This window comes from Lemur catta, chromosome 13 (assembly GCF_020740605.2).
Source record: "Lemur catta isolate mLemCat1 chromosome 13, mLemCat1.pri, whole genome shotgun sequence".
NCBI lineage: Eukaryota > Metazoa > Chordata > Mammalia > Primates > Lemuridae > Lemur > Lemur catta.
In genome coordinates this window covers 60,325,686-60,339,719 of record NC_059140.1, presented here as the reverse complement: position 1 = coordinate 60,339,719, position 14,034 = coordinate 60,325,686, and the positions used below count along the sequence as shown (strand labels likewise).

Here is a 14,034-nt window from a genome sequence, read left to right as displayed (position 1 = left end):
AGCAGATCAGAACAGTGTGTTTGGAGACAACGCCTGTAGGACTTATGAACGCATTCAGTCACAGTGTCATCACAGGAGAGGCAGTAGGAGCATTCTGCAAGGAGCAGGCAGAAGGCAGAACCGTGTCGATGGCAAAAGCTGGAAAGGAGAAGTTTCTTGCAATAACAGAGAAACTGTTGGGAAAGGCTGAAAGAAAGCAAGTGCCAAAAAAGAATCAAAAACATACAAGAGTGGAAGAAAGTTATGCAAAAAGCATTAGGAAATGGGAATCTGGTCCCTAAAGGCTAGGGAAGTGGTTCTAAAACATTGGCATGTGTTGGAATCACTCTAGAAACTTGTCGAAATGCACATCCCTGGGCCCCATTCCAGAATCTCAGATTCACAGGGTCTGGGGTGGGTCCAAGGTTGCTCATGTAGGAGACACCAAGGTGGTAAGACACCATGAGATACCAGCCAGGTGTTCATACCAGGTCATCCTACTGTGGCTGTGCGTTTAGAGAGGATGGAAATTCTTTTTGTCCCAATGGCAGGCACAAGTAAGTGTTCAACAAATCAATTTCAGTGTTGGTGACAAGGACAGTGAAGACAAGAAGGCTTACGGGCAGCCCAGGCATAGTCACTGCCCAAGCATGAAAGCAAAGTCTTGGTTCCCCCTTAGCAGTCTGGATAGTTGGGGTTTACCTAAGGCGCAAGTAACTGAAAGAAGAAAACAGTTTTCTATTCAACTCAGCTTTGTTATCAACAGTATTTGGTGTTATAAAATAAAAGCTTTGTGAAAAAGTTGCTATTCCTTGCAAAGGGCAATGCCTAGAACTGAGAAGATACTTTAGGTTTGGGCTGGTCTTCATTTCACATTTCATGGTGTGGATGTGTTTTATGTGGCAGAATCACCTGTTCGTATGTGTGTGTGTAGGAGTAGGGCAGGAGAGGGAAAATGTCACTTCCTGAGGGGAAATTTTCTTGACGAAAATTAGAAGTGACCATTTGTTAAAAGGGAAGGAAATGCAGCAGTTGGGAGAAGACCACTGCTTTTACATTGCAGGCTGATGAGGAAATACGGGGAGTGAGTTTTAGGGGGAAGGATTGCTGTTTAAAGCTTCTCTCTTTGGACGAGACCAGCTCCTCCTTAGGGTGAAGTCACACAAAGCACAGCCCATGGCACAGTCCTGTACCCACAGAGCTGCACTGTCTGCCAGGGAGGGATGCCATGGTGGTGGTATTGTGGGTCACTATCCCTGAAAGCCAGTGTCATTTTATGATCCATCTTGGTGTAGCTAAGTCTGGCTTCCCTAAGAAACAATCATTACAGCCTTCAGAAGACTGAAAAAAAAAAGGCCAGGCACCATGGCTCACGCGGATAATCTCAACAACTCTAGAGGCTGAGGGAGGAGGATTGTTTGAGGCCAGAAGTCTGAGACCAGCCTGGAGAACACAGTGAGACCCCGTCTCTAAAAAAATATTAGAAAAATTAGCCAGGCACGGTGGTTTGAGCCTGTAGTCCCAGCTACTCAGGAGGCTGAGGCAGGAGAGTCACTTGAGCCCCGGGAGTTTGAGGTTGCTGTGAGCTACGATGACACTGCTGCACTCCAGCCTGGGCGACAGAGTGAGACCTTGTCTCTAAAAAAAATTTTTTTAAAAGGTAGTCTTTTATCTTGGAAATGAAAATAGGGATTGAAAATGAAAAAGAAAACTGAAATCTAATCAAAAGAAAGGGAAGAGTTGGGGGGGAAACGCCACCTCCTGAGCAGCCTCCGCCTGGTTCAGGGGCTGGGAAAGAAGCCGCCTTGCGCTCCTCTCGCTTCACGGGTCTCGCCCCACAGCCTCCTCCTGGAGATTGCTGGTCCTTCGGTAAAGCAGTGTCCACCGTGTGATGATCCCGCTCTGCTTCCCTTCGGCTCCTCAAAGTGGGAGCTCAACTTGGAGGCCCGGCCCAACTCCCCCTTCAAGAAAGAAACTCCCCCAGTTCTCATCTTCCAGCCCGAGGCCTTCTCCCCTCCCGCTTACTGCCACTACCTGTGTGGGGAGAGCCCTGCCTAGAGCCCTCCTCATCGTCGGCTTCCACCAGGTTCCGCATCTGTCTGCAGTTGTCCCTGCGGCCGGGCCCGGAGCTGCTGAGATCAGACCCAGCTGGAGCTGCGAGCCCTGCTCCCCCACCCTGGCCTAGAGCCGGCGCTGGGCTCCTGCCTGCAGCATTCACTTCTGATGTGTTTCCCTGCGGACTCTAGAGGCACGCTCGCCTGACAGAGCATCCTTCAACAGTGTTTGAAATGACAGACTTACCCTGCTATTGGAAGAAGTGAGCATGCCTCTTTCCTTTGCTTATTTTCCTCTGAGGAAAATGGGGAGCGTTGGGGGGAGGTAGCAGAGGATAACAATGTAAATGGAAAAGTGATAAGGCATGATGTGAGTTCTCCACAGTGGCCGCGGCCCTGCAGCACCTCCCAGCCCCGCCACTGGTGCAGACTGCTTCCCTGGGAAGGGCTGTGTGGAGGGAGGAACAGAGGATGTTTTTCCTGAGTCGCCTGCTGCCAGTGGTGCCTCCAGACTCACTTTTAAGCCATTATAATAACAGGATCTCATTTACCTGCACTCTCCAAATTACCCTTATTCCACTGGCCTCACACAAAGATGGAAATAGACACTGCATTGTGCTTCTGTTTAGCTCTCTCTGATAATAGCTAATGTGCAGACTATAATACACACCGCAAGTATGAAATGTTATGTCAATGCTAAGTTGCAATAATAATAATCCTGCAACAATGTAGCAGAAGGAATTTCCATGAGCAATTTGAGGAAGATTGCTGCTTCAGTGGCGATACAGGTGTTATTGAAAAACAGATCAATTGTACTTTGTTGGTACCATATGAGGCTGTCTAGTGGGAGACTGGCTGCTCAGCACACATGGTCCCAGGAAGCCTTCCGGCTCTGTGCCTGGCCACAGGGAGGCAGCGATGGCAGCAACATTCATCGAGAATGAAGCCATCTACAATGAGGGACCCAGTGCCTTCATTTGGTCTTCTGAGGGTGGCGGTCCTTGTCATTGGCTGTCATCAGCCCATTTGGAATAGACCCAGGGGACAGAGCTCTGCGGGAGGTCAGAGCAACAGGAAGAGGAGTCTCTGGTACCTTTATTGTAGCTGAGACACATACACTTACGAAAGCAAAACATAGGTGAGTTCTAACGTTGGTTCTTCAGGAGTCCTGAGGTCAGCATGGGTCTTTAGCCACAACTCTCTTAATGAAGCATTTTAACAACTGAGGCTGCTGAGCTCAGGGATTAATGGGGATCACTGTGGCCGTTTCAGAGGACAGAGACGCAGGGTAGAAAGAGGGATCCCTAAGTGGTTTGAGTCAGGCCTCCAGACTGCCGGAGGGTGAGTTTAACTTCCACGTGGACCATCCCCAAATCTGCCCTGCGGAAAGTATACGTATGTTTATTTTACAGTAGGACTGTGCTCTCGGCTTTCATAGCAGAGCCTCTCGCCAGCACAGCACCCCTCAAATGGAGCCAGAAATGGAAAGTTTTACCTCTGCTGGGAACAAACTAGCCACTACTGTAGAGTCTCTGGTTTCCTCCTTTCTCGGGCTGCAGGGCTTTAGAGCAAGGCCGCCTGTGGCCTTACGTGGAGGACGATGGTTCTGAGCCACACCCTGCGCCTCCAACCAGCTGTGCAACCTGCATCTCTCTGAAACTCAGTTCCACCACCTATAAAATAGAAATGATGATTGTATTTACTGTATCGTATTTTTGTGAGGGTGAAAGTGCATTGTGCAGATAATGTAGTACTACCACTATTATTACTGTCACTGCTACTGTTATTTAAAGCAAACAGAGTGGTGACTCTGCTTTTGGCCCAGATCTTCCTCTGACTCCATCAGGAGGTGCTCAGGGCATTGGGGCAGGGAGGAGCTCATGGGGCCCAGGCACAGGAATGAGACAGGGCCACCTTACAAGTACAGAGCATGGAGCTGGGGGCCACACAAAAGATCAAGGAATAAAACCAGAATGACAAGCCAAGCGTGTGGCTCCTTCTGGAGTATTCATCCAAACAAGATAACCACAGCCCAGATCAGGAACCAGAGCATAGTAGGAGCAGGGATCTGAGCAGTGGTTCTCAAAGCACAGTCTCAGCACCACCTGGGCACTGGAGGAATGCAAATTCTCAGGCTTCCTTCCAGACATGCCTAACTGGAAACTCTCAGCATAGGGCCCAGAAATTTACATTTTAGTATGCCCCCCAGGAGGTTCTAATGCGGGCCAATTTTTGGAAAACACTGAGCTAGAGTAACACCAGCTGCTGTAAAAATAAGTCCCTAATTTTCAGTGGCCTAACCAAAAAAGGAAAGTGTTGATTTCTTGGGCACAGAAGAGTCCAAGGCAGATATTCTGAGTCTCTGGGCCCCTTTCCTCCATGTGGTGACTAGAGACCCAAGTCCCATCCAGCAGCAGAAAGAGAAAGAGGCACTGCAGAATGCACACACCACTGTCCCTTGTGGTGTGATGTCTGTCATAGAATAGCCACTAAACACCTCAGACACCCCAGGAGAAGACTCAGAATGCGGGGCGGGGGGTGGGCAGTTAGAACCTGGACAGAGTCCCTGTCACTGGGCCATAACTACTGCTCCCTTTCATAGGGGCCCAGAAGCCAGGGTCATGGCGGAGCAAGGTGCATGGAAGGCACAGAGAAATTGGGGTGATATCTGCCAGGCCTTGAGCCTGTCCCCATCCTCCTGTGTCCTGGACCTCTCAATACAGCTGCCTACCTGGGTTGCAGCCAATGAAATCCTTGAAAAAGACTTTCTTTGTGTGTAGGAAAGAAATATACGCTTCAGCAGTGTCCTTCCAGCATTCCAGGAGGACATCTGGCAAAGTGGGGGGGGTGTTAAACACAGAGCTCCCCAAAGACACAAAGACTAACAGTTCTGTAGAAATCCAGATATTGTTAGAAACAATATATTAAAGTGTTTTATTATTTAGTTACTTCTTGCCTGAGCATGAAAAAGATATTAACAGACTGTCAGCTTACTGGGACATAACCCAAAATAACTTACATTTCTCATATATTGCTAATTATTTTTCTGAGGCTGGCTCAGGCTGGTAAGAGAGATTTCAAGGCTTTCACTAGATTATTTACTTAAAGAAGTTAAGCATGCCATTATCTGTTCCCATGGAAACACAGTAAGTAAGACAGGAGACAGAGGAGGAGGTCACTTTGACCGTAATTAATATAAGGAATAATGGTTTATATAGACTCTAGTAAAGGATACAATGAGATGCTGTAATACCTTTAAGCCTTTTCTTCAGCAGTGCAATTTAATCTTGGGATCAATTTTCATACACTGGTGTCACTTTGGTTAGTTTTATTAGTCTAGTGCTAATTTTTGAAATATAACTTAATCTTTCTTAGCAAAATTTTATTATTTCATTATTGATCCAATCAGAAAATTCCAGTGTCCAGAACTGTTCTAAAGTAGTGAGTAACTATAAATGGATGACTGTACTGGCCTTAGCCTTCCTGAAAATGGTACAGCTGTGTTCCCTCAATAAATGGTTGATTGGTGAATTAATTATGATAATTCAGAGGCACCACTGCATTCAAGAGTGCCTTTAAAATGTACAACAAAGAAATTTAATTATGTTCAATATAGTTTACATTTAAGGTGTCTAATTTTATTCTTTTTTTATTATTGGGAATTGGTAATTCACATGGGGTGTCTCTTAGTTAAATATCCCATTTATTGGCACCCAGTGCACTACTCCCTGGGGATTCTTGCCAAAAGATGCACGCTGTAGTTTATTTTTAATCCTTATGCTTATTTTAATAGTGGATTCGTTGTACAGTCTCTTAGGGTAAATTTTATCATGAAAGCTTGATGACACATTTTTTCAAAACTCTTTACATTTAGTACGGTATTCCAGGAAGCATGAGAGAAAAAAAATAAAGAGTTGACATTTCAAGTTTCTGAATTTTTAACAGAGTGAGAAATTATTTTAGGTCAGAAATTATTAGGATTCTTTTTCTGCTAGAGCTTTGGTCCCGGAAACATAATGTAGCCTCTTCCAGGCAGCCTTGCATAAGGAGCAGACTCTGGGCTGCAGCGTGACCCTAAAGTTAAGTGGAGTCAATGTACAATTTCCCACCCTTTAGAAAGTAACTGCTTACTGCCACATGAGTAACCAAAATTTTTTTTGTAAATATCAAGCTTGAAATCATTTAATCAGAAATGTAAATCAGTTGTGTGCCCCAATTATAAAAATGTTGATGAGATTGGCTATGGTATTGATTTTTTGGTGGGGGGAGAGTAGGGGGAATTATAGCTGTTGGTTTTTATAATGTATAATGATATCATATTTCTATTCCAGGAATGCAAACAGCATTATATCCTGCTTGGCAGGCACAGTGGTCACTTGGCGTAGCCAAGAATAAGAACTCTCAGCAGTGCCATTCCACAGGCTTATAAGACAGCCCCTAAAATAATAGATGGTACACTTTCCTATACGTATTTATGTTCAGACAATTTATTTAAATAATGCTGCTGGCACATGCTTTATAGATGCTTGCATTTTGCTACACAGATTTCAGCATATCTTGCAGACTATGCAATTCATTTGGAAAATGTAATTTCCATCCCTGCATACTAATCGATTTCTTCACAAACACCTGCTATCAGTTATGATAATAAAAATGCCACTCTGAATTGAAAAAGGGCCAAATAGAGCTTCCTAAGGAAATGACTTAAGTGTCTTTGAATGCTACTAAATGTAGTAATGTGCTTGTGTAGTGCCAACACTTTTTTCATCATTTGCATTTTCTGTGATTTTGCCCTATTACAACATTCCTCTTGCAAATGATGCCTCATAACCATTTCCTTATGGATCGGTAAATGGAGTTGTCAGGAGGTGGTATCTCAGGGTGTGGACAAGATCTAAAGTTGGGCTGTACAATGTTAAAAGGCACTAGTCATGTTCCTGGGTGTACCCTGGATCATTTCTGATTTTACGAGTAAGCCCCTGAAAACTGTAAAATTGCCTGCCCCTTGGTTTTGCACACACATATACACCAAATAAAATTTCCTTTATTCATTCTCTTCAGCCTCCAGTTCATTCCACGCACCATTGCCAAACTAATGTTCCTAAATCACCAATTTCATCGTGTCCTTCGCTACCACAAGCACCTTCCGTGGTTCTCAATCGGCCGCTCCATTGAGCCTAAGCTTCCCCATCCTCTCTCGTCACCTGACATGGATCACCTTTCTCTCACCGCTTCCAGGCAGATGCATGCCTTTGTGATCAACCTTCTCTCCTTCCTGCCCCAAATATTCTATCTTCAATTTTCATCTCTGGGCTTTTGCTTATGTTCTGACTCCCGACTGAGACATCCTTCCCCAGTTCTTGGGTTTCTCATCTTCCAAAGCCCTATTTTATTTCTCTAGTCTACATTTTTCTTTCTCTTCTCCCAAATTCTGTAGGATATACTCCTTTGTCATATACCTCAATACAAAGTTGCTCATTTATTTATTCGACATTTATTGACTGCCAACTATATGCCAGGCATCATGCTGTTCTCCCTTTGAATGTATTATTAGTTTCTTTTTAAATGTGTCAGTTTCTAGTAAAGTTTAAAGCTCCTTGAGGGAAGGGACATATTCTGTCTCCTCTTTCTGTGATCTAAGACGCCCAGACAGTCCTGGGCACAGGTAAGTATGCAGTAAATGCTTATTGACTAATTGATCTCTAATGATTTGAGGGAGAGAATTTTCTAGTTTCTTGCGTGTTTGTTTGATTAGTACTTCAGAGTGTACTCTGCTATGCTATGCATTAGGCTCCACTCCGGGCCCTTCCATACTGCAAGTTACATCTTGGAAGAAGTTTCTTGTAATAAGCTTTAAATTTTTCCTTTCACTTTTCTCTTGCTTAAAAATGTGGAGAATGACTCTTCTGTTGGGGGGGGAAGAATGTGTGGGACACTGGAGGGAGAGTGGCAGGGAGCATGTGAGACTGGAACAGGCTGGTCAAAACTAAGCACACAGACTGACAGTAGCGCAATGATTGAGAGCAAAGACTCTGGAACCTGTGGCCTGGGTTTGAAGACTGTTTCTGCTGCTTGCTTTGTGGGACTGGACAAGTTATACAGCTTCTCTGTGCCTCATTTTTCTCATATGTTTTTGAGAGAGGGATAAGACCAGCACCCGCATCACAGGCTCGATGGGGGGATTGAGAGATTTCAGACAAAGCTCTTGGTCCAGTACTTTGTGAGCTCTCAGCAAACTATAACCATTATTGGAGAGATCACTAAGCAATACGGTGGAAACTAGGAAAAGGAATTTCCTATCCTAATTCTTTTTTTTATACCATCCACTCTTACTCAGTTTCAGCTGTTGCTGAAGCCTGGAGATGTGTGAGACCCTGAGTTAACTGTCTTGGTTTCTCAGTAAGGTGGAGATGTGAATGAAGTCTGAACCTACACAGAGAATTTTAGGTTTCTGGGAGGAGTATTAGAGTAACCACTCAGCCTTGTAAGGGAAAAGAGTTTTAATCTGTTGGTGAAACAGATGGAACTAGGTTACCATTCTGATAGGAGTGAGAGAAAACAATTTGTGCAATTTGTGCATTTTGTCCCAGTCGCAGAGCAGGAAGAATGGTGTGCATATAAATTCCTCTCTCCCCAGGGAGGCTGCTGCGTGCCTCAACCTGTGGAGTGGCTGATTATTTTGAAAGAAGGCAGCTCTCCAAGGAGCTAAGCAATCCTCTACAGGGGGAGGACAATGCCATGGTAGATATGATTGTTGCCAGGAATTCTGAATGTCAGCATCATTTAACAGCACAGAGGTCAGGAGACAGAATTTGGAAGGAATTAATCCTGTGCCCATAAGGAACATTCAGATAAAAGACAGGACTCACAGAATAGATAAAAATTCCAAAAGAGGTGATATATACCAACTATAAAATAGAGAGCCCCAGAGTATGGCATTTTGGTTTTATTTCTGAGCTGGTAGGAACATTAAGAGTTTGGGTGAGAGACTCCCTTTCCCACAGAAAGCCTCTCCAGTCCAAGCAGGATGGCAACTCACTTGTACCCATTCTATTTGTCCTTCAGCCCTGGCGGCTCAGGCCTACGCTCTGAAAGAGGAGAATGACAGCCTCCGCTGGCAGCTGGATGCGTACAGGAATGAGGTGGAGCTGCTGAAACAAGAAAAAGAACAGCTTTTCCGCACAGAGGAAAACCTCACCAAGGACCAGCAGCTGCAGTTCCTGCAGCAAACCATGCAAGGCATGCAGCAGGTACCTGGGCCCACGTTGTTTTTTTGAGAGAAAGGGGTATGTGTATTAAATGGAAGTGAAACGGCAGCTGTTTGCTGGGAAGGATGAAGAAGAAACAACAATCAAAAAGCTTAAGTGCATAGGAAAGGGAAGTGCTCATGACCATTTGTGGAAGGGCACAGTCTGGAGAACAGCCAAGCTAATGGCATTTGTTGAAGAAATGCACCCTGGAGGTAGGAAATAAAGGAGGAGAATTGAGGAGATTGAAATGTCTGTATATGAAATACAGCCTCATGGCAAATGGTTAGCAAGTCCTTGCCTATCGGTGATGCACGTGTTTTGCCAAGTTTCAAGTTTAAAGTGTGAGAACTGGTTTTACAAACGCAGCTTGCTTTGTTTTGTTTGTTTTCAGAGTTAGTGTAAATGTAAACTATATTGTTTCCACTACTTCTGGATTATACTTAGGATCTAGTCAGGTTCTGTCAACGCAGTATATATTTAAGAAATGTTTGTTGATGGAATGGATGGAGCACCAGACTTTTGGGGGGTAGGTAGCTTTGGAAACAGGGTGATAGCTGTGCTTTTGTGGAAGAGTGCCAGGCTTTGTCTTGGCATACTGAACTTAAAGATGTGCATATATGGCAATTGTTGGAAAGGAGATGAAAGCCATGGGCTTTGAGTGGGGAAAAGGAACGTGTAATGTTAGAAGTAAGAGGCTGGGGGAGAGGAAAATCTGAGTGTTGACAGTGAAGGACTAGACTCAGTAGAATCAAAGATTCATAACTAGATTTGTGTCTGAAAACATCAAGTGATACATGATATTCTTAAGGTGTTTGGGCCTTTGAGTTATCATAGAGTAATAGAGCATAAGTTATCACCATCACAGATGAGTATTCTTTAATTACCCCTCTGATTGTAGAAATTCAACCAATAGTTTCCCCAAAAAGTTGTTTTTATTTAAAAAAGGAAAATATATAAATAAGATGATGGAAGGTTAAAATATGCAGTGACTAGAATATTTTTAAAAATTCTTCCATCTTTATTGATTGGTCTCTAAGATCAGGAGCATGAACTGCCTACAAAAGTGTCTTAGTGATTAGAGTTAACTACCACAGAAACGTGAGCCTGACAGGGAAAAATGACTGGGAGAGAGGGATATAAAAAAAGAATCATGGATTGGGAAGTGAGCAAGTTAATGACCAAGTCACAGAAATTATGTCTTAAACATCTCCTGCCATTTTAAAGCAATTTTTGAGTCTTGGCTTTGAGTCCTAACTGGTTGGTGTTCACAGTGTGTGTTAGACTAATCAGTGAAATTCAGAGGTCAGAGCCAGCCAGGAAAATGTCATTACAGTCATTGCTCGGGTCCCTGTACTTGGAAATCGATGTAACAGCTGCTGTGTGAGGCTCCTGGGTTGTCCATATGCCCCAACACTGGGTGTTTGCCGGCGCCCTTTGCCAGGATGAGAGTCTGCCGATTTCCCTAGAGGCCGTGACGCCAGACCTAGCCTGAAAGCTCCTCTGTCACACTTCAAGCAGCTGGACTCCTTTTCCTCCAGAAAAGATTACCCCAGTCGCTTTAAAAGTAGATAAAGCTGTTAAGGCTGCTGAAGACTCAAATCTGAAAGAAGTCAGAGGAGGGCAGGGTGAGCGGCTCGGCAGGGGAGATGCATGCCAGGGTCTCAGAGCAGGGGCACTGGGGAGCTGTGTGCCTGACCACAGAGGAGCAGTGTTCCATGTCACCACCTGAGCCGCCATTCTCTCAATGGAGAGATTTAGTTGTTGGAGCTCCTCGTATGTTTTCACAATCTCCTTGTCTGTAGGAAATGTACCTTAACATAGTTAAAGTATATAGTTAAAATATAGTTAAAACAGAAATTTATTGCCTCACAGTTTAGAAGGCTACAAGTCCAAGATCCAGGGTCCAAAAGCAGGGATGGTTCCTTCTGAGGACAGTAAGGAAGAATCTGTTCTGTGCCTCTCTCCTAACTTCTGGTGGTTTGCTGGCTACCTTTGGCCTTCCTTGCCTTGTAGATGCTCACCCTGCTCTCCGACTTCATCTTCACACGGCATTCTCCGTGTGTGTGTGTGTGTGTGTGTGTGTGTGTGTGTGTGTGTGTGTGTCCAGCTTTCTGCTTTTGATGAGACACAGTTCATATAGGATTAGTGGCCCACCCTACTCCAGTATGACCTCATCTTAACTAATGATATCTGCAAGAACTTATTTCCAAATAATGTCCCATTCTGTGGGACTAGGTACTAGAACTTCAGCATTTGGATTTGGGGTGGGGGACACAATTCAATCCGTAACGGACACAGAGTAGACAGTCAAAATACATGTATCGAATGATGAAGTAAATGGCCAAAGGCCCAGAAGCAAGAACTAGCATGGAGCACGGTGCCTGTAGGGAGTTCTGGGCTATGTGGGGCCCTGTGGACAGTAAGAGCAAGGCAGGGCGTGGTGAGAGCTGACACCCAAGAGGTATGTGCGGCACCTCCTAAGCGCATGGGCAACACCCCATCCACGGTGGCTGCTGTGACTTTAATTTTTCCTGTTTGTTAGGCAGATGCCTGGCTATCTCTGTGTCAACATGTCCTTAATATAATTTTAAACTATAGGTGCTTTTTTAAGACTCATATTTCTACCATATTCTACCATGTGTGAATAAATCACTACAACTTTCTCATTTGAATCCCACCACAAAGAATTATCCTGATTTTAAAACCTGCTTCCAATCTGCCCACTATCCACTTTATAAACTGGAAAATCGTGGTCTCGATGGAAGGCAACAGAGAGAGGGTCAGCCTCCCATCTGTCATCATATCCACAGTCCATCTATGTTTGGGAGGTTATTTCTCTAACAAACAAAAGAAACAAAGGGCCTTAATGACCTTAGGACTAGCAGACAATTTTTAGAATTGCCTTCAAGTTTAGCCAAAAAGTTGCTAACCTTTCCTCTTTCAATCCCTTAAGGATATGTCCACTGACATCACACAGTTTTTCATGTGTCCGTGAAGAAAACATTATGGACAGGGTTCCTAAAAATGAAAAATCCTTGGGTGACTTTGGATGTTTCTCAGTTTACCCCTGCACTGTATGTGAGTCACAATTTCATAATATTAAAGGCTTCATACAAAATAGCTTGTATCCATGGTAACGTGGTAGCCTTTCCCTGATCATAAGCTGGCCGTGAAGTTAACCTGTCTCTGCCTCAGGGGTAGAGTGGTTTTTGACTTTCACTGAGGTATACAAGTAAAGAATATACATATTTTAAACTCTTATTTTCAGATTACCACACTGAATATGTTTGTTAGGTTTATCGAGGTAAAACTTACATACAATAAAAGGCATACAGTTCTATGAATTTTGACAAATGCATGCAATCATATAACCACTCTCAACAGATAAATTGCTTCCATCACCCATTCCCTCATGCCCCCCTGTAGTCAGCCCCACTCCCAGCAACTACTGATCTGTTTTCCACCCTTGTAGTTTTGCCTTTGCAAGAATGTCACGTAAGGAGAATTGCACAGTGTGCAACCTGTTGAGTCTGGCTTGTTTTATTCATAATGCATTTGAGATGCATCCGTGTTGCTGTGTGTATCAGTAGTCCGTTCATTTTTATGCTGACTAGTGTTCCATTGTAAGCAAGAGTTATCATTTGTTTATCTAGTCACCAGTCAATGGACATTTACGTAGTTTCCAGTTTGGGGCAAATATGAATAAGTATGCTATAAATATGCACCTACAGGCTTTTTGTTTAGACATAATTTTTCATTTCACTTAAGTAAATACCTAGGACTAAGATTGGTGGGTCCAACGCTAAGTGTTTTTAACTTTTTAAGAAACTTCCAAACTGTTTTCCAAAGTGTCTATACCATTGTGTATTCCCACAGGGCTATATGAGAATTCAAGTTCTGCATCCTCATCAGTCAGCACTTGGCGTGGTCAATTGGTTTTGTCTTTTTTACCCACTGTAGTAAGGGTAGAGTGGTATCTCATTATGGTCTTATTCACATCTAAATTTATTCAATACTGTTATTGTCATTCATGAGGATAGATCAATGTGTCCTATTTTAAAATAATCAATTTAAAAATCAGAACGCTTTTTGAAGCCTTGTGTAGATCATATTGATAGGACTAATAAATATTAAGATAACAACAGGATGCAATTAAAAACTGCTGATTGTAAAACTAACGGTGCTTATGTCAGAAGGCCACTTCATAAATACTTTAAGCCAATGCCTTTTTAATAGTTTTAGCAAATCTAGTCTGCAGACCAGCTGTCTTAGGCCAGTAAACCATTGGCCCATGTAGAACAGTGGCTCTTTAACACTCTTGGCTTGACGGTAAGGCCCAGGGTTAGTCTGCTGTCTTGACAACTTTCAGCAAGGGAAGATCAGAAAACAAAATATGGGGAAAGGAAGATTATTATAATCAACACCATTTTGGAAATTAACACGTATTTTCTCTTTATACCCCAAGTAGAACGTATGTTTGATTTTCTCTATGGGTATTACAAAATCTCACTAATTTAGACTCATTTTATGGAAGGCAAAGAAATATGACATTACTGCTGTCCTAAAATATAAAATAACCCCAGTTAGTTTTGCAAAATGTTGGGCAAAAGTCAGTCTTTGGAATCTACATTAAGGACAAATGAAAGTGTTTTGAAATTAGAACATCAGTGGGTGCACCTGACCCTTTGCATAAGTTCAGCATGTTCTCTGCAGTCTCCTTTAAACTGCTCAATTGCTTAGTAAGATCATTT

General features: G+C 43.4%; 1 protein-coding gene across 1 annotated transcript in view; it reads left to right on the top strand.

Annotated features, from left to right (window-relative positions):
• The window catches only part of ENOX1 (ecto-NOX disulfide-thiol exchanger 1), a 226,192-nt gene that overhangs the window by 135,530 nt on the left and 76,628 nt on the right, over positions 1-14,034 (top strand). Inside the window, exon 10 of the mRNA XM_045567225.1 lies at positions 9,099-9,283. Coding sequence (XP_045423181.1) covers positions 9,099-9,283 — 185 coding nt within the window. The remainder of the gene's footprint in view (positions 1-9,098; positions 9,284-14,034) is intronic.